This window comes from Rhineura floridana, chromosome 3 (genome assembly GCF_030035675.1).
Source record: "Rhineura floridana isolate rRhiFlo1 chromosome 3, rRhiFlo1.hap2, whole genome shotgun sequence".
In the NCBI taxonomy this organism is placed as follows: Eukaryota; Metazoa; Chordata; class Lepidosauria; order Squamata; family Rhineuridae; genus Rhineura; species Rhineura floridana.
This window is the reverse complement of record NC_084482.1, coordinates 206,282,486-206,303,227: the sequence shown is the minus strand read 5'-3', so window position 1 is coordinate 206,303,227 and position 20,742 is coordinate 206,282,486. Positions and strand designations below refer to the sequence as shown.

The window sequence follows — 20,742 nt, the reverse complement described above, 5'->3', positions numbered from 1 at the left end:
CTGCCTATAAAATACATGGCAGATGCCAAAGGAGGCTGAGGGTGGGGCTACCAGGAAGAAGAGGGGATTACTATCACTGATTCCTGTCTCCTTGCACTGCCACTACTGGCAACGCCCTTACTTAGAATGAGAGGAGAGGGCTTTTTGTGAAGCAAAAAGAAGGAAGCCTGCAAAGAAAGGCTGCTTTCCCCCTTCCTTCCTGGCAGCCAGCCTGCCTCCCTGGGGGGAGGGGGTCACAATTTTTTTTCAGCTTATAAAGGGGGTCCCGTGCTCATAAGGGTTGGGAACCACTGCTCTGGACATTTGCAGCTTCCTGGATGTGACACAACAGGTATGCTTTGTCAGAAACTCCTTCTACACTCCATGCAGGGACAAATTGGCAGCATGGACACTCTGCCAGATGTGGGCCTAATGTTGTTCCACTTGAACACAGCGTTGGTGGTTTGGAATTGAGTGTGGGCCAGGGATATAAACCACAGAACTGCTAGAAGCCTAGGTTGTGAGGAACAACAAGGACCAAGAGAAACACTGTTTCCAAGGGATTGGGGCTGGGGAGGTTCAAGAGCTAGAAAGAATTCCTGAGATGGGGAATGGCATTGTGAACATTTTAACCTGTGAGATGCCCCAAAACCAATGTTTGGGCTGGGTGATACTTACTATTTTCAGGAGCTGCAGAGATCTTCAATAGGCTCTGAGAGGTCTTCTTAGAAAGGAAGTTAATCACACATTCATGTAAATAATTTCTCTCCTGTGTGGGTTCTTAGATGTAAAGTAAGATGTCCACTCTGACTGAAGTTCTTTCCACACTCCATGCATTTAAATGATTTCTCACCTGTGTGGGTTTTCTGATGTAATGTAAGGTTTCCTCTCTGATTAAAGCTCTTTCCACACTCCACACATTTAAATGGTTTCACACCTGAGTGGGTTCTTTGATGTGAAGTAAGGCTTCCTCTAAAACTGAAACTCTTTCCACATTCCACACATTTAAATGGCTTCACCCCTGTGTGGGTTCTTTGATGTGAAGTCAGGTTTCCTGTCTGGCTGAAACTCTTTCCACACTCCACACATTTAAATGGTTTCACACCTGAGTGGGTTCTTTGATGTGAAGTAAGGCTTCCTCTAAAACTGAAACTCTTTCCACATTCCACACATTTAAATGGCTTCACCCCTGTGTGGGTTCTTTGATGTGAAGTAAGGCTTCCTCTAAAACTGAAACTCTTTCCACATTCCACACATTTAAATGGCTTCACCCCTGTGTGGGTTCTTTGATGTGAAGTCAGGTTTCCTGTCTGGCTGAAACTCTTTCCACACTCCACACATTTAAATGGTTTCACACCTGAGTGGGTTCTTTGATGTGAAGTAAGGCTTCCTCTAAAACTGAAACTCTTTCCACATTCCACACATTTAAATGGCTTCACCCCTGTGTGGGTTCTTTGATGTGAAGTAAGGCTTCCTCTAAAACTGAAACTCTTTCCACATTCCACACATTTAAATGGCTTCACCCCTGTGTGGGTTCTTTGATGTGAAGTCAGGTTTCCTGTCTGGCTGAAACTCTTTCCACACTCCACACATTTAAATGGTTTCACACCTGAGTGGGTTCTTTGATGTGAAGTAAGGCTTCCTCTAAAACTGAAACTCTTTCCACATTCCACACATTTAAATGGCTTCACCCCTGTGTGGGTTCTTTGATGTGAAGTAAGGCTTCCTCTAAAACTGAAACTCTTTCCACATTCCACACATTTAAATGGCTTCACCCCTGTGCGGGTTCTTTGATGTGAAGTCAGGTTTCCTGTCTGGCTGAAACTCTTTCCACACTCCACACATTTAAATGGTTTCACACCTGAGTGGGTTCTTTGATGTGAAGTAAGGCTTCCTCTAAAACTGAAACTCTTTCCACATTCCACACATTTAAATGGCTACACCCCTGTGTGGGTTCTTTGATGTGAAGTAAGGCTTCCTCTAAAACTGAAACTCTTTCCACATTCCACACATTTAAATGGCTTCACCCCTGTGTGTGTTCTTTGATGTGAAGTCAGGTTTCCTGTCTGGCTGAAACTCTTTCCACACTCCACACATTTAAATGGTTTCACACCTGAGTGGGTTCTTTGATGTGAAGTAAGGCTTCCTCTAAAACTGAAACTCTTTCCACATTCCACACATTTAAATGGCTTCACCCCTGTGTGGGTTCTTTGATGTGAAGTAAGGCTTCCTCTAAAACTGAAACTCTTTCCACATTCCACACATTTAAATGGCTTCACCCCTGTGTGGGTTCTTTGATGTGAAGTCAGGTTTCCTGTCTGGCTGAAACTCTTTCCACACTCCACACATTTAAATGGTTTCACACCTGAGTGGGTCTTTGATGTGAAGTAAGGCTTCCTCTAAAACTGAAACTCTTTCCACATTCCACACATTTAAATGGCTTCACCCCTGTGTGGGTTCTTTGATGTGAAGTAAGGCTTCCTCTAAAACTGAAACTCTTTCCACATTCCACACATTTAAATGGCTTCACCCCTGTGTGTGTTCTTTGATGTGAAGTCAGATTTCCTGTCTGGCTGAAACTCTTTCCACACTCCACACATTTAAATGGTTTCACACCTGAGTGGGTTCTTTGATGTGAAGTAAGGCTTCCTCTAAAACTGAAACTCTTTCCACATTCCACACATTTAAATGGCTTCACCCCTGTGTGGGTTCTTTGATGTGAAGTCAGGTTTCCTGTCTGGCTGAAACTCTTTCCACACTCCACACATTTAAATGGTTTCACACCTGAGTGGGTTCTTTGATGTGAAGTAAGGCTTCCTCTAAAACTGAAACTCTTTCCACATTCCACACATTTAAATGGCTTCACCCCTGTGTGGGTTCTTTGATGTGAAGTAAGGCTTCCTCTAAAACTGAAACTCTTTCCACACTCCACACATTTAAATGGCTTCACCCCTGTGTGGGTTCTTTGATGTGAAGTAAGGCTTCCTCTAAAACTGAAACTCTTTCCACATTCCACACATTTAAATGGCTTCACCCCTGTGTGGGTTCTTTGATGTGAAGTCAGGTTTCCTGTCTGGCTGAAACTCTTTCCACACTCCACACATTTAAATGGTTTCACACCTGAGTGGGTTCTTTGATGTGAAGTAAGGCTTCCTCTAAAACTGAAACTCTTTCCACATTCCACACATTTAAATGGCTTCACCCCTGTGTGGGTTCTTTGATGTGAAGTCAGGTTTCCTGTCTGGCTGAAACTCTTTCCACACTCCACACATTTAAATGGTTTCACACCTGAGTGGGTTCTTTGATGTGAAGTAAGGCTTCCTCTAAAACTGAAACTCTTTCCACATTCCACACATTTAAATGGCTTCACCACTGTGTGGGTTCTTTGATGTGAAGTCAGGTTTCCTGTCTGGCTGAAACTCTTTCCACACTCCACACATTTAAATGGTTTCACACCTGAGTGGGTTCTTTGATGTGAAGTAAGGCTTCCTCTAAAACTGAAACTCTTTCCACATTCCACACATTTAAATGGCTTCACCCCTGTGTGGGTTCTTTGATGTGAAGTCAGGTTTCCTGTCTGGCTGAAACTCTTTCCACACTCCACACATTTAAATGGCTTCACCCCTGTGTGGGTTCTTTGATGTGAAGTCAGGTTTCCTGTCTGGCTGAAACTCTTTCTACACTTCACACATTTAAATGGCTTCACTCCTGTGTGGGTTCTTTGATGCATGGTAAGACTTCCATTGCAAATGAAACTTTTCCCACACTCCATACATTTAAAGGGCTTCTCCCCTTTGTGGATTCTTTCATGTGAAGTAAGGTTTCCTCTAATACTGAACTTCTTTCCACACTGCTCACATTTAAATGGCTTCTCCCCTGTGTGGGTTCTTTGATGCTTAGTAAAGCTATCTCTGACACTGAAGCTCTTTCCACACTCCAAGCATGTGTAAGGTCTGTCCCCTGTGTGGGTCCTTAAGTGTAAAGTAAGATGTCCACTCTGACTGAAGCTCTTTCCACACTCCATGCATTTATATGGTTTCTCACCTGTATGGGTTCTTTGATGTGAAGTAAGGTTTCCTCTCTTACTGAACCTCTTTCCACAGTTCAAACATTCATATGGTTTCATGCCTGTGTGGGTTCTTTGATGTAGAATAAGTTCTCCACTTTGACTGAAACTGTTTCCACACTCCATGCATTTATATGGTTTCTCCCCCGTATGGACTCTTTGATGTAAAGTAAGGCTTCCACTATAACTGAAATTCTTTCCACACTCCATACATTTATAAGGTTTTTCCCCTGTATGGGTTCTTTGGTGTAAAGTCAGGCTTCCACTACGACTGAAATTCTTTCCACACTCCATACATTTATAAGGTTTTTCCCCTGTATGGGTTCTTTGGTGTAAAGTCAGGCTTCCACTACGACTGAAATTCTTTCCACACTCCATGCATTGATATGGCTTCATCCCTGTGTGGGTTCTTAGATGTACAGTAAGCCCTCCTCTTTGACTGAAGCTCTTTCCACACTCTGCACATTCATATGGCTTCACCCCTGTGTGGGTTCTTTGATGTTGAGTAAGTTTTCTGCTATCAGTGAAGCTCTTTCCACATTCAATACATTTATATGGTTTCTCCCCTGTGTGGGTTCTTAGATGTAAAGTTAGTTTTCCTCTTTGACTGAAACTCTTTTGACACTCCACACATTCATATGGCTTCAACCCTGTGTGCGTTCTTAGATGTACATTAAGACTTCCGCTACAGCTGAAGCTCTTTCCACACTCTACACATTCATGTGGCTTCATCATTTGTGGGTTCTTAGATGTAAATTAAGCCTTCCTGTTTGACTGAAGCTCTCTGCACACTTGTGGCTTCACTCATGTGTGGATTTTGCAATGTATATTTAATTTAACACACTGAACACTTTCCCTTTCTCCTTCCTTTGTAACCTTGTGGAACCAGGAGTTCATACACATCAGCGTCCTCCCAATTTCCCTTATGCCTTTTTGGACCCCTTTGATTTTCAATCATCCCTCTTCCTACTTTATGCTTGTTTTTTCCTGATGTCAGTTCAGAATTCTCACTGTGAATAAAACAAGTTCATTATCATAGTTCTGCCTATCAGGGGGAGAAAAGAAAAGAGAATAGAAATCCCAGTAGGAGTTCTCTTCTTTTGCAATCTTCTTGTGGGATCAGACATTCATGCACATGAATACCCTAAGGAGTAGACATTTCTTCCTCTCATTCTTTGACTGGTTTCCCTTGTGCCCTTTCAGTTCCCTTGATTTCCAAATATTCCTTTTGCCATGTTATACTTGCTTGTTTCCAAGTACAGCGCCAACGGCTCTCAATAATTCTCACTGTCAGGTCCGTTCACTGCATGAAGGAAAAAAACATTAGGAGTCCAAACCAGAAACCAGGATCACATCAGGGATCAAGCCCAATTAAGCTGCTTCTCTGCATTCTGTTCCCCCCCCCTTTTTTTCCCCTCTCTCACTGCATTCACAATGCAGAGGTTGGCTCTGCTTTTCTGCAATGTAAGGGGAATGGCTCACCAGTTATCACCTAGTAAAATGTGCATTTCCGCTGCAACCTTTGAATCTAGCCTAAGAAGGGCATGCATTTATCATGGTTGTATCCCAATTTATTGGGTTGTATCCAATGCTATTCTTATTCAAAGTAGACCCATGGAGGTTAATGGACGTGACTAACTTAGGTTCATTAATTACAATGGGCCTATTGAAACTAGGACTAGCACTGGATACAACCCATTAAATTATTAAAAGTGTTATGTAAGAGAGGACAATTTAGAATTTATTTAAATAAATCTAAAAATAGGGAAAAACAGTGAAAAATAATATGTAAAATCCCAACCTGGACCAACTCACTTAATTGGGGAAAGAGAGATCTAAAACAACCTTATCATGGCTAAAAGCAATTGACTGCTCTTAGGAGAGACATAATATTAATATCTGAACCAGGCAAGACTCTTTGGGAGTAAAGGAAAGGCAAAGATGGTGAAGTCCTCGCACTCTCTGGCAGACTAAAAGCAGCACAGCTATCACCCACTGCCCCCTGCCTTGCAACAAGTCTGATTCCCAGCAGCAGTCGGTTGGGGTGGAGCTTCATTGTTCACATAAGAAGGTCCCTTATACCAAATCAGACCATTGGTCCATCCAGCTCAGTATTATCTATACTGACTGCCAGCAGCTCTCCAGGGATTCAGGCAGGATCCTCTCCTAGTCCTACCTGGAGATGCTGGGGGTTGGACCTTCTGCACACAAGGCAGGTTTGCTCTGCCACTGACCTACTCCCTCTATGGTCCACATGCCGTAGCAAATGGAGGTTGCTGCCGGGAACCAAGAGAGGAAGTGGTAAGGCAGTGTGTAAGCCGCGCCTCCCTCCTCGCAACTACGATTCACATATTTTTATACCGCAAAACCACATTCAGTTCCTCTCCAAAAGATGATGAACGTCCCGCTGCTAGGAGAAAAGGGAGCAGCCCCTTCTATGGAATCCTCTTTCAGAGAGAGCGTGGCCATATTCACACTGTAGATTTATTCCACTATTATTCCACTTTAAATAGTCATAGATTCCCTCAAAGAATCCTGGGAAGTATAGTTTGTGAAAGGTGCTGAGAGTTGTTAGGGGACTCTTATTTCCCTCAGAGAGCTCCAATTTCCAGAGTGGCTTAACAGTCAGTCCCTCTTCCCAGAGAACTCTGGGAATTGCAGCTCTCCGAGGGGAATATGAGCCTCCTAACAACTCTCAGCACCCTTCACAAACTACACTTCCCAGGATTCTTTGGGGGAAGCCATGACTATTAAAGTGGAATAATAGTGGAATAAATGTGAGGTGTGAATGTGGCCAGAGCGCTCTGCCTTCCCCAGGCAAGTAACAAGCCTGATTCCTCTGCACTAAGTCCCCCCACCTTTGCCCGCCCCGAGGACCCTGCCATGATGGAAATCGTGCAGATCTTTGAGCCCCACTCAATCAGCCCCCTACCTATGATTCCAAGATGGGAGTGAGGGGGCTTCCCCCCCAACACTCCCCCCAAAACACATTCTGGGACTTTTACCTCTCCTCTCCTGCCCTGTCCACGCAATCAGCCTCGATGAAGATCGAATCCCCTCCCTGGCTACTAGGAATTAGGGGGCATTTCCCTATTGTCTCTCTCTCTCTCTCTCTCTCTCTCTCTCTCTCTCTCTCTCTCACACACACACACACACACACACACACACACACACACACACACACTTATCCAACTTCCTTTCTCTCTAGGATCCGACAGTCTGTTCATTTAACCACTGGAGGACTGAGTTCCAGAAGCGCCTTCTCTCCCCCGCACACCCCGTCTACCAAACCTTTCAACCTCATTCAAATTAATGGCAGATGGAGGCAGCGTTGGCAGAATCAGCAGGCAATGACTGACATCAGTTTCTGTTGACATATAATCCATTTTTGGAAATGGCCATATTCTTGGGCTCAGCGTTTTTCCTTGTGGCAAGGAGTTCCATAGCTCAGGTTTCCTCCAGCGAAGGACAGCCATTTGCTCTGGAGGTACTCTAACTCATTCTCCGCATTTCCGTATACTGTGTGTGTGTGTGTTCTGTTTAACTTTTTTACTTTGTTCCGTGCTGTGCGATTGAGAGACGGCTGTAAATATTGTGTGGGTGAGAAGGTTCTTTCTTTTGTATTTTCCCCTTTCTACCCCAACATGCCTCTCGAGGGATTTTTATCCATCTCCTGTAATTTGTATTTTATCCCCCCCCCAAAAAAAACACTTGCCAGTTTCTTTCATCCTTCTTTCCTTTTACATTTACTTTTTCCTCCTATCACCTCCTATCTTACTACCTTCCTTTTTATTGCCAGGTTATTTATTGTTATTATTTGTTACTAATGATACTGTAACTAATTGTTACTAATAATGATGTTGCAGTGGTTAGAGCATCGGACTAGGACCTAGGAGACTAGAGTTCAAATTCCCACTCTGAAGCTCCTTGGGTGACCTTCGGCCAGTCACTGCCTCTCAGTCTAACCTACCTCACAGGGTTGTTGTGAGGATAAAATCGGGAAGGGGGAGGACCGTTCCGGGTGCCACCTTGAGCTTCTTGGAGGAAAAGTGGGATACCAACGTAAAAATAAAAATAAAAAGATAATTTGCTTTGACCCCTTCATTCCTCTGCACCTCCACATCTTTGTCTCCTTGCCCGCTTTAAGGACTGTTTTAGAGTAGGCTGTGCAGAAAGAACTTTTTTGTTTCTTCTGCTATGCTACCTGATTTCTCCCTCTCCTCCCTTTGAAAATTAATTTAAAAAAAAAATTCAGGGTAGATCCTGAGGTCAGTTGAGTGTGTTGATATCCCAAAGGCTAATTCCCCCTGTGCCAGTTGCCTGTTCAACATGCTTTGTTTGATCAAGTTGTGGTTTAAGGCAGGGGGGCTCAAAGGCCAAATGCAGTCATCCAGACCCCAGTATCTGGCCCTGGAATCCCACACCCCTCATTGACCTGTAATGTGTCCTTGAACAGTGACAAGGTCTCTTAGTTGCTTGGATGGAGAGATGTGCATGTAGAAACCTCGACATTATGCATGACTTGAATGTAGCCTACTGTACAAAGGCCAAGAGTCACATCTGTTGCTCCGCCTACTTTTTACCTCTGGTCCCACCCAACATTGGCATCCCCCCTCCCCGAAGGGTGCCCCTGAGGGATTTATTTCTTACATTTCTATCCTGCCTTTCCTCCAAGGAGTTCAAGGTAGCATACAAATTTGGTTCTCCTCCCCCTGATGTTATCCTCACAACAACCCTGTGAGGTAGGTTAGGCTGGGAGACAGTGACTGGCTCAAGGTCACCCCAGTAAGCTTCATGGCCGAGATGGGATTTGAACCCGGATCTCCCAGTCCGACACTCTAATCACTACACCATACTAGCTCACTCTGAAAAAAAGGTTCCCCACCCCAGGTTTAAGGAGTTATGCAGGGATAGCCAGCACAGCGCCCTCCGCAAGTTTAGGTACTGAGTTCAATGGGACTTACTCCCAAGTATGCACATGTAGATTTGCAGCCTTAGGGTGCATATACACTATACATTTAAAACACATTCTTTCCCACAAAGAATTATGGAAACTGTAGTTTGCCCCTCACAGACCTACATTTTCCTGCACATTAACGAACTATAATTTTCCAGATTCTTTGGGGGAAAGAATGTGCTTGAAATGTTTGGTGTGCAGACAGGCAGGCTTGTGGGATGGATATGTGTAGAAAGACAAGGTAGGAACTGGTGTCAATAGTGCAGCAAGATTGTTCTTCATTATCCTCTGTGTCCAAAGTGGCTCACAGTGGAATCATTGCTAACTAAGAACAGACAGGGAGAGAAGGAAGGGGAGGAGTAAATCCTGCAAAAACAACAAACAGTTTAGAGGAGGAATCAGCAGAGGGAAGAGGAAATTGCCTTTGTGCCTGAGTTCCAGTTTGGAAAAAGGGCGGGGTATAAATAAATATGATAATAATAATAATAATAATGGTGATGATGATGATGATACCCCCCCCGTTCATGTCACTTTCAACATGCATTGGTGCTTTACTCCCATCAAAATGAACAATAAGTACAATTCAAAAACAGAAACAATTAGGAATAATGCCAAATACATAAATCCTTACAATATTGTATAAAACAATACAAATAAGCTAACTTAATGAAATTGAGGGTGGTAGTCAACACTAGTCCCACACAGAGTAGGCCCATTGAAGTTAGTAGCCAATAATAGATTAATTTCAATGGATCTACTCTGAGTAGGACTTAGTTGATTACAACCTGATTTTTAAACTTTTAGCCCTATTGGTGGTGGTGGTGGTACAATTTAGACAGCAAAATGTCATGGGGACAATCCTGTCTCCTCTCCCAGCAACCTGCAGTTTTATTTTTAGCTTCTTGGTAAGGGTTAAAATGACTGAGCATACAGTCCTAGAGATGCAACTAGGAAGGAGGGGCAACCTCTTAAAAAAGCTCTGTTTAGAACTTTTTTTTTTTAATATGTGTTTAGAGATGTTCTGTTTTAATATGTTTTTAGGATGTTTTGTTGTAAGATATTTTAAAGTCTGTTTTTATTATATTTTAGAGTGGTTTTAGTGCTTTTGTTTGCCGCCCTGGGGTCCTACTGGGAGGAAGGGCAGGATACAAATCTAATAATCAAATAATGAATAATAAAACCTGTAAAGACATTTCTTGTGTCCCCTCCTTAAAAAAAATTCCTCCTCCACCCCAAGCTGAAGTTTTGGGTATCCCAGTCACTGGACTGTTGCTGCATCAAGTGGGAGAGATCTAGGAAGCTTCCTTATACCAAGTCAGAGCATTAGTCCATTTAGCTCAGTACTGGCTACACTGACTGGCAGCGGCTCTACAGGAGTTCTAGACTGGGACATTCCCAGTCCTGCCCGGAGATGCCAGGGATTGAACCTGGGACCTTCTGCATGCAAAGCAGGTGCTTTACTACTGAGCTATGGACCTTCTGATGAATTCCAAGTAGTTTTGGATCAAGAAACGTGGAGAAGCAGGCTGTAGCCCAGATCTCTTCCTGGCAGGCAGAAAAAGAGAGAGAGGGAGAAGGCAGGCATCTCATCTCCCTGCAAACAAATCAGGCCGAATGCTCATTAAACAATAAACAGATTGTCTGGAAGCGCCCTTACTCTGTCAGGCCCACTTCACTCCAGAGACTTCACCGCCTGCCATCCGTCGGCACGCTTGATTATTGCAGAGCCCTGGAAACATGCTGTGGGCCTGAATATCCAGAACTGGGACACCAGACTTTGTGATAATGGAGACACTAATGTGCCACTTTAAACCACTAAGTAACCCAACAGATTAGTTTTCAACACTTGACGAGACTTTATTTCTTTTGTTACATCAAGGAGATGGGGAAGCACAAGTCCCGGCCAGGTATATACGGAAATGGGACTCATAAAAAATTGTTTTAAATTGTCTAAATTATGTGGTTTATTGTATTTGATGTATTACTGTTGTGAACCGCCCAGAGAGCTTCGGCTATGGGGCGGTATATAAATTTAATAAAATAAAATAAATAAATAAATAAAGTTCATGGAAACTTTTAACAGCAGTCCTGAGTCGGAAGATGCTACCTTTAAAGACCTCCATGTCAGAAAACACAAAATTAGAAATTGTTCTTCTCACCTGTACTTGGGTGCTCTCATGCGTTGTTCTACGTGGCTGTACTGTTTTGATGTGTTTGTGCCGTCTGCGTTATTTTGGAAGGTTGTTTCTTAACAAATAGTGTTAACTGATGAACCAGCTAGTGAGCGGAGAGTGCAATCCTGCTGGCTGCAGGGTTTGCTTCACCAATGGGTTCCCTGTAGGGAATGCAGTAGTGAAACAGCACCCAGCAGGATTGAACCCTCTGCTCACCAGCTAGTGAGTGGAAAGTGCAATCCCACTCTCTGCAGTGCATTTGGGGGAGGAGATATACCTCTCCTTCTTATCCTCCCCCCTCCCCCGACTGCATGTCTAATTAGAGTTAATTCCTCAGATTGGGTGGGGTGTGCACAGCCCTAGAAAATACTTTTTTCTATTAAGATTTTTTTTAAAAAAATCCATGTGTAAACCTCAGTATGTTTTGGCTTCCAAGAATTCCCAGGCAACACCAGGTACTTTCCACTAGTCTAACTATAGTTGCACAACCTGAATTTGCTGGTATGTGATTGAATCTCACCTGAAAATCGTGACAGTCAAAAAGCACCCATAGTCTAAATCTCCAAAACATGAGCTTTGTCCAAGCAAATCAGGATGAATGCTCAATGAACAGGTCATCTGGAGAAGCACTTGTACTTAACAGGAGTGATCAACTAGGAAGGATAGAGAAATGATGTATCCTTTGGGCACTGGAGCCCCTTGCCCATCTCTGGTCTTGTGGCTGGCTCAAGATTAGGGTGGCCATGTGACCTAATTTACAGAGGACAGACCTCTATTCGAACGGCTGTCTGATCCAAATCTAGTGCATAGATAAAGAGCACTTCCAGACAACCTGTTTTTTGGCATTCATTCTGATTTGTTTGCAGGGAAGTTATTTATTTATTTATTACATTTGTATACCGCCCCATAGCTGAAGCTCTCTGTTAAACAACGTTGCATCGAAGTAAACATTGTCCCCCGCTTTCCAATGCATGTTCCCCCTGTCATGCCAGTTTGATCCCCTTAATTATTTTCCTGGGTCCCTGGTCATAGATAGTTAAATCCTTTGATATTTTTTCATCCCGGAGACCCGGTGATTTTTACAGCCCCAGCTGTATCAGCTTACTGCAAATTGGCACCTCTTTATCAGCAAGAGGGGCCTGGTTCCGTCAAGGCCGTAAAAACTCCTACGGCTTGTTATGGGAAACCAGGAGGGACGGGGCCTGGTACTGTGGGAACATCGTTTCATCATTCCTGTGTTGGAACTGCTAAATTAGTTGATTGCTCCCAGCTGAGGCAAGGATTTTTCTCTATAAGAGAAGGCCTCAGCTCTTGGGCTGTGTTCCACTTGTGGGCACCACCTTGCTTATGGTGATGCTCTGCGGTGGCTCCACTATACTTCCTGACTGGCCGTCCCTGAGGGGAAGGACACTAACTCCTGAGAAAGAGCTGAGGCTTGTAAGTACAATTGAGGCAGTTAGTTTTATTATTTTCATTTTTGTGCCAAGAACCTTTATATCTTGTTTGTTATATACCTTGCCCCTTTTGGGTGTTGGTTTTAGGATTTGATTTGCTGCTCCAAACTAATTGTATGTACCTTTTTATCTTTTGTACCCTTTACCCCTTTTCTTATTTTCTTTTTTTTAATAAACTTTACTTATTTTAAAGCAACGTGTGTTTATTCCAGAGAAGGGGTTCAGTTACTAAGTTCAGTCCTGGCTGCTTGACCAAACTACCGTGTACTAGAGGAACATTTTCACTTAAGACTTCTGAAGGGGCCAGGAGGGTATTGAGCCTCTGGTCCTGAGAGGCTTGGGTGTTCAGTGGGCTCTGGGGGTCCCTTCACCCCAGAGTATTTAACCAATAGAAGGGTGGTGGCAGTACTACCGTGCAGGGTTGGTGTAAGTATACACAGCCCTAGCAGACCAGGTTTGCTAGGATCAATTGCCCAAGGTTGGGGATTGATTCCTGGGACAGTAAAAGTAGGCGGAGGGGAACTCCCTGCTTTCACTACATGTTGGCAGCGTTTGGGGTCGAAAAAGACTGAACCTATCTCTGGTTAAACATAGTTGTGGAAAAGGTACAATTGGATAAATTACAATTATTAAAGATTCTGGCACAAAGGTTTGTTGTTTTGGAAAGTCAGGATGGATACAAGATCTAAACAAAAGAAGGCATTAGATCAGGTTTCCACTGAGAGTAGTGATGAGGAACAAACAGAGATGTTACCTCAAGGCAATTTTGAAGCAGCAGGAGGCAGCGCAGAGGGGCTGCCAGTCCAAAGCTTTACTCCGGAGGGAGAACGAGCACCGTCACCGGTACGGGGTCGACGGAGTATGGATAGCCAAGTTAGCCAGAGTGGGGGTGTGCCACCCATGGATATGTGGGCAGAAATGCACAACTTCTTCTCGAAACAGATGGCTCTTATGACTACCCTTGTACAACAACAACAAGCTTTTGCCCCACCAAGCCAAGGACTGAGCTCTGGCAGAGTGTGTTTGGGAGGAGCGGATCCAGCAGATTTTCCGTTTTATCAAGCAGGAGAGGATATCTCCGAGTTTTTTTTAATCTTTGAGCAAGCGTGTGTGGACCAGTCTTTAGACAAAAAATACTGGATGAAAATTCTACGCACTCAAGGAAAGGGAGAGTTAAGAAGTCTAATGTGTAAACTCCCGAGAGAGCTAGCTGATGATTATGAAAACTTTGTAAAATTGGCAACAGCCCAGTTTGCGCTATCCACCAGGGCATGTTACCAAAAGTTTGAGACTTTGACAAAAAAATCAAAAGAGACGTTTTCAGCATTAAGCGCTCGTACTGCTCAAGCTATGGATTTGTGGATTGCAGCTGCAAAAGCTAATACTTTTGAGCAGTTAAGGACTGTGTATACTCTGGAGAAATTTTACAAAATGTTGCCAAGAGAGCTTGCCGCAGCGGTGCGAGGCAAAAAGCCAAAAAGCTTGCAAGAAGCCGGTCATTATGCTGATGAACTAGATTCCTTTCAGGACAAAGAGGAATTGCCTAAAGCATATGTTAAAAAACCGGGCAATTACAAAGGGAATCAACCAGCGGGTGGAGGAAGTGAGTGGAAGAAAAAAACGTGGCCATCTGTAGTTAAGTCGGAGGACAAAGGGGAGAGCTCTGTTCCTGCTGCTGTTCCCGTGCGTCCGTCAGTTTACCAACCGAGTAAAGCAGTTTTGGAGAATTTATGCTTTCTATGTAAACAACCAGGGCACAGAAAGGACCAGTGTTCCCAACTGATTACGAAGCAGAATGTGAGTGTCAGCAAAGGGACTAAAATAGCGGTAGTACAGAGAGCCCGTGATTATGAAGAACCAGGAGGGCAGTCATCTCCAGAAATTTCCCGTTGGTCGTCTTCGGATTCTAATTCCGACCAGGACTGGGAGTTTTCAGCTCCTAGTACTGAGAATAGTCCCATCACCCAAAGGAAAGGAAGTAAACAGACTCCTGCGGTGAGTGTTATTCAACCGGGAGAAAAGAAGGGGGGTGGAAGGAAAAAGCCAACCCAGGAACTACTCCAAAGCGGGAAGGGAGAGAAGGAACGACTCCCTGCAGACAACGTTAACTATTGCTGTTTGCCTGGCCAGATTGCTTGGTCCAACAAAATGTTTAAAGAGACTATTTTTGTGAATTATGTTAAGTTAATGGCCTTTCGCAATTCGGGCAGTGAGGCATCGAGTTTATCTCGCCATTTAGTTCCGCCTGAATTAATTTTACCAGGGATTAAAGCGTCAGTACATGTTTATGGGATGTCTAATAAACTTTGTGATGTGGCTGATGTTTGGATTTCATATAAAAACTGGTCGGGAAAACATAGAGTATTAATTCATGATTATTCTGACCAGTTTTTTGATTTCCTGTTGGGGAATGATATTGCCTATGCACATTATTTACATAATCAGAAGGCTGGAGACGTGAATGTAAATGTTTTAACTAGAAGTGCAGTTAAGAAATTAGAGCGCGAACCTGATATTGAAATTTTACCACTAGATGGTGCTGTGACACGAGAAGTTGATGATTTAAACCAGCCGCTGCCAAACGGAGCTGGGAATAGGGATGATGTTGAATCTCCTGAGGAAGAGTTGAAATTAAATTCTGTCCTGAATGGTTTAGGAGATTACGCCTGCGCCTATCTTGATGATATCGCGGTGTATAGTGGGGATTGGGAATCCCATGTGAAACACTTAAGAACTGTATTTCAAAGGCTGCAGGATGCAGGACTTACCATTAAAGCCCAGAAGTGCCAATTTGGGTTGGGAGAGGTTTCCTATTTAGGCCATAGGGTGGGTAGTGGCTGTTTGAAACCTTTGGATGCCAAAATTGAAGCAATTACTAATTGGCCAATACCTCAAACCAAGAAACAAGTTCAGTCATTCTTGGGGCTTGCTGGTTACTATCGGCGTTTCACTCCCCACTTCAGTAGTCTTGCCACTCCTTTGACTAATTTGTGTAAGAAATGCAAACCAGCACGAGTGGTGTGGTCGTCCGATTGCCAACAGGCCTTTGAGGCCTTAAAGGCTGCATTAATAAATTATCCTGTTTTAAAAGCCCCAGACTTTGCTGAACCCTTTGTGGTACAGACTGATGCTAGTAATTTTGGTTTGGGTGCTGTACTCTTGCAGAAGGATACGGATGGAGAACTCCACCCTGTAGCCTATCTGAGTAAAAAGCTAATAGAGCGAGAGCGCCATCTAGCGACCATTGAGAAGGAGTGTCTTGCTATAGTTTGGGCCCTGGAGAAATTAAGGCCATATCTTTGGGGACGTCACTTCCAATTGCAAACGGATCACTCTCCCCTGTGCTGGTTGTCCAGAATGAAGAATTCAAACCAAAAACTATTGAGGTGGGCTCTGTTATTACAAGATTTTGATTTTACCATAAATCATGTGGCTGGGAAGAATAATAAAGCCGCCGATGCTCTATCTCGTATGTATCATTTAGATGATTAATGCTGATCTTGTGATTTGTAACTGATTTTGCCATGTTATGCCTGAAATTCTTTTTAATAAATGTATAATTTAGTTTTGTATTTTAAGGTGATAATCTTTTTTGATGTCTTCTAGAGCGATGATATCAAAGGTGTTCAACCTTTGATGTCATCTTCCTCGAAAGGGGGCGTGTCATGCCAGTTTGATCCCCTTAATTATTTTCCTGGGTCCCTGGTCATAGATAGTTAAATCCTTTGATATTTTTTCATCCCGGAGACCCGGTGATTTTTACAGCCCCAGCTGTATCAGCTTACTGCAAATTGGCACCTCTTTATCAGCAAGAGGGGCCTGGTTCCGTCAAGGCCGTAAAAACTCCTACGGCTTGTTATGGGAAACCAGGAGGGACGGGGCCTGGTACTGTGGGAACATCGTTTCATCATTCCTGTGTTGGAACTGCTAAATTAGTTGATTGCTCCCAGCTGAGGCAAGGATTTTTCTCTATAAGAGAAGGCCTCAGCTCTTGGGCTGTGTTCCACTTGTGGGCACCACCTTGCTTATGGTGATGCTCTGCGGTGGCTCCACTATACTTCCTGACTGGCCGTCCCTGAGGGGAAGGACACTAACTCCTGAGAAAGAGCTGAGGCTTGTAAGTACAATTGAGGCAGTTAGTTTTATTATTTTCATTTTTGTGCCAAGAACCTTTATATCTTGTTTGTTATATACCTTGCCCCTTTTGGGTGTTGGTTTTAGGATTTGATTTGCTGCTCCAAACTAATTGTATGTACCTTTTTATCTTTTGTACCCTTTACCCCTTTTCTTATTTTCTTTTTTTTAATAAACTTTACTTATTTTAAAGCAACGTGTGTTTATTCCAGAGAAGGGGTTCAGTTACTAAGTTCAGTCCTGGCTGCTTGACCAAACTACCGTGTACTAGAGGAACATTTTCACTTAAGACTTCTGAAGGGGCCAGGAGGGTATTGAGCCTCTGGTCCTGAGAGGCTTGGGTGTTCAGTGGGCTCTGGGGGTCCCTTCACCCCAGAGTATTTAACCAATAGAAGGGTGGTGGCAGTACTACCGTGCAGGGTTGGTGTAAGTATACACAGCCCTAGCAGACCAGGTTTGCTAGGATCAATTGCCCAAGGTTGGGGATTGATTCCTGGGACAGTAAAAGTAGGAGGAGGGGAACTCCCTGCTTTCACTACACCCCCCACTTTCCTTAGGGCAAAAATCTGATCAGTGGGGGAAATGGGTCTGTGGCTCAAGAGCTCCCAAATCAGCTAAACCTGCACAACCTGAAGTTGCCAGTATGGGATCAGGGGTGTAGTTGTCCAGGGTCTCGGGGGTCTTAGACTGCTTACTTTTTTGGGAGCAGGGTCTCAGCAGGGTCTCCATGTCGCCAGCATCCTAAGAGCCAATCAGCATGAAAGGAGTGTTAGCCACTGAGAAGAGTCTTCTAATATACTTCCTTGTTCTTTCCTGCTAATTAGAGTGAATCAGAGTTTAAGGAGGTGAGTCAGCCACTGAGAAGACTCTTCTCAGTAGCTAGCACTCCGCTTGTTCATTATTATTGGCTCCTAGTTGTGGGAGAAGGCATTAGCAAGGATCTCATCCTCAACCCAGCAGGAAAAAAAAGAGGATGGGAGGATGTGTGGCTATCATGAAGGGACCCTGCACTTCTGAATTTGCCACTATACTACTGTATGGGATTGAACCCCACCCTCAAAATAGTGACAGTCTGGAAGCGTCCTGTTATATAAGTGCATTGATTTCAGTGGGTTCGTGCATTTTTTTATTATTATTAATCACCTTCTACACAAGGCAATGTACAGTAACATCAGCAAAAAACATTTAAAAACACACAAAAAGATAAATCTAAAAAACAAGGCAAAATAATACAAAATAGACACCCATAGCAGAGACCCATTCATCCAGCTAGGAGAGTCTGTTGGAACAAACGTGTCTCTGATTGTTTCCGGAAAATTGAGAGAGTGGGCACCTGTTCTATCTTGACAGGAATGCTATTCCACTCACCATACATGGTACACACAATATGTTTTAAGCTCATAAGCCCCCCCCCCCAAAAAAAGAATCCTAGGAACTGTATTTTGTTGAGGCTGCTGGGAATGGCAGCTCTGTGAGGGGTAAGCTACAGTTCCCAGGATTCCTAGGGAGAATTCTTGAACTTTAAATGTATGCTGCGTATGCAACCTAACTTTGAGTATGACTAATGTTGGGGACCATCACCCAATGTCTCTTGCACAGAGAAGGAAACAGTGGGATGGACTTTGAGAAGACAAAGCTCTGCTGCAACAGCCTCTTCCAGCAACAAGAGTATGGAGAGAAAACCTGGTGCTGGCCTCCGGCTTGTGCAAGAGCAAGGGAATGAAGAGTGCCTCCTCTTTGAGCCTGATGGGGAGATTCAGGGGTAAAGCGACTGAGCGAGTCCCACATTCTAGAGAGGCACAAAGGAGGGACAATCGCTTCCTATCGAGCACCCTCTTCTCCTACGGTGAGTGCAAAGTGTCTGTGGGTGCAGAGGAACCCCAGGATGGGGTGGTGGTGGAGGACGCCAAGGAATGTGCTTCCAGGGTCAGAAGTGGGAGATCAGAGATGGGGGCTTTGGAAGTGCCCTGGGCGGGGAATCAGCCCAGTTAGGAACAGAAGCAACTGCATTACATCAAGTCAGACCATTGATCCGTCTTGCTAAGTATTGTCTGACTGACAGGTTTTCAGACAGGGGGCATTCCCTACCTAGAGCTGTTGGGGATTGAACCTAAAATCTTCTGTATCTAAAGCAGATGCTCTGCCACTGAGCTACAACCCTTTAAGCTGTACGTATATTACAGAGGGATACAAACGACTTTCCCAGCAAGTGAGGTGATGAGTCAATTCCTACATCTAGGCCTACAGGACACGGTAGGTACATCGGTGGCCCGCTGTAATGAGTTCGCTGAGCACTTCCAGCATAAGATCTTATGCATTCGCCAGGACCTAGACTCCCATTTTATAGCAGTTAACCCTAGTGAGGTGTCTGGAGCACAGTCTTGTCATGTTTTGTTGGATGAGTTTCAGTCGGTTCAGTTCGAGGACGTGGACAAGGTGCTTGGACAGGTACGTGCAACCACTTCGGTACTAGATCCTTGCCCCTCTTGGCTAATAAAAACTAGCAAGGAGGGAACAGTTGGCTGGGCCAAGGAAGTGATAAATGCCTCCTTGCGAGAGGGAGTGGTCCCCGGCTGTCTGAAAGAAGCAGCTGTGAGACCACTCCTGAAAAAACCTTCCTTGGACCCAGAAGATTTCAGCAGCTACAGACCAGTAGCGAACGTTCCATTCCTGGGCAAGATCTTGGAACGAGTGGTTACCGACCAGCTCCAGACGCTTTTGGATGAAACTGATTATCTAGATCCATTTCAATCGGGCTTCAGGCCTGGTTTTGGCACTGAGACAGCCTTGGTCGCCCTGTTTGATGACCTATGTCGGGAGAGAGATAGAGGGAGTGTAACTCTGTTGATTCTTCTTGATCTCTCAGCGGCTTTTGATACCATCGACCATGGTATCCTTCTGGAGAGGCTTGCGGAGTTGGGAGTTGGAGGCACTGCTTTGCAGTGGTTCCACTCCTACTTGGCGGGCCGTCTCCAAAAGATAGTGCTTGGGGAACATTGCTCGACACCGTGGGTTCACCAATGTGGGGTCCCGCAGGGTTCGGTTTTGTCTCCCATGCTCTTTAACATCTATATGAAGCCGTTGGGTGCGGTCATCAGGAGTTTTGGAGTGCGTCGTCATCAGTACGCTGATGACATGCAGCTCTACTTCTCCTTTTCATCTTCTTCAGGTGAGGCGGTCGATGTGCTGAACCGTTGCCTGGCCGCGACAATGGACTGGATGAGAACTAACAAGCTGAGACTCAATCCTGATAAGACTGAGATGCTGTTGGTGGATGGTTTCTCCGATCAGATGGTGTATATATACCCTGTCCGGGGTTACACTCCCCCTAAAGGAACAGGTTCATAGTCTGGGAGTCGTTTTAGACTCTTCCCTCACACTTGAGGCTCATGTAGCCTCGGTGGCACAGAATGCGTTCTACCAACTTCGGTTGGTAGCCCAGCTACGTCCCTACCTGAGTAAGGAGGACCTTACATCAGTAGTACATGCTCTGATAACCTCGCGTTTGGACTACTGCAACACGCTTTATGTAGGGCTACCTTTGAAGACGGTTCGGAAGCTACAGCTAGTGCAAAATGCGGCGGCCAGACTGCTAACAAGAACTAAGCGGTCTGAGCATATAACACCTGTGCTGGCTCGCCTGCACTGGCTTCCAATACGCTTCCAGGCCAGATTCAAAGTGTTGGTGTTAACCTATAAAGCCTTATACGGCGCGGGACCACGATATCTGTCGGAACGCCTCTCCCGATACGAACCAGCTCGTACACTACAGTCTACTACGAAGGCCCTCCTCCGGGTCCCGACGCATAGGGAGGCCCGGAGGGTGGTGACAAGATCTAGGGCCTTCTCAGTGCCGGCCCCCGAATTGTGGAACAGTCTCCCCGAGGAGGTACGCTTGGCGCCGACACTATCATCTTTTCGGTGCCAAGTTAAAACCTTTCTCTTCTCTGAGGCATTTTAATCTTGTTAAATGTTTGT

General features: G+C 44.6%; 1 protein-coding gene across 1 annotated transcript; it reads right to left on the bottom strand.

The window, feature by feature from the left end:
- Positions 1 to 484: 484 nt before the first annotated feature.
- LOC133378895 (zinc finger protein 665-like) lies at positions 485 to 4,339 on the bottom strand. Its single transcript, XM_061613510.1, has 4 exons — positions 3,668 to 4,339; positions 2,426 to 2,836; positions 2,051 to 2,354; positions 485 to 492 (listed from the first exon to the last, which is right to left on the bottom strand). Exons 1-4 carry the CDS (start codon positions 4,337 to 4,339, stop codon positions 485 to 487), a joined length of 1,395 nt encoding a protein of 464 aa, XP_061469494.1.
- Between the last annotated feature and the right edge of the window lie 16,403 nt (positions 4,340 to 20,742).

What these genes read in the sequence shown, in the direction of transcription:
- LOC133378895 (XM_061613510.1), bottom strand. Translation starts at nt 4,339, where the DNA reads ATGGAGTGTGGAAAGAATTTCAGTCGTAGTGGAAGCCTGACTTTACAC. An exon ending in GAGTGAAGCCATTTAAATGT is followed by an intron (nt 2,837 to 3,667) that starts GTGAAGTGTAGA and finishes GGGGTGAAGCCA; the next exon opens with TTTAAATGTGTGGAATGTGG. An exon ending in ATCAAAGAACCCACACAGGG is followed by an intron (nt 2,355 to 2,425) that starts GTGAAGCCATTT and finishes TTCACATCAAAG; the next exon opens with ACCCACTCAGGTGTGAAACC.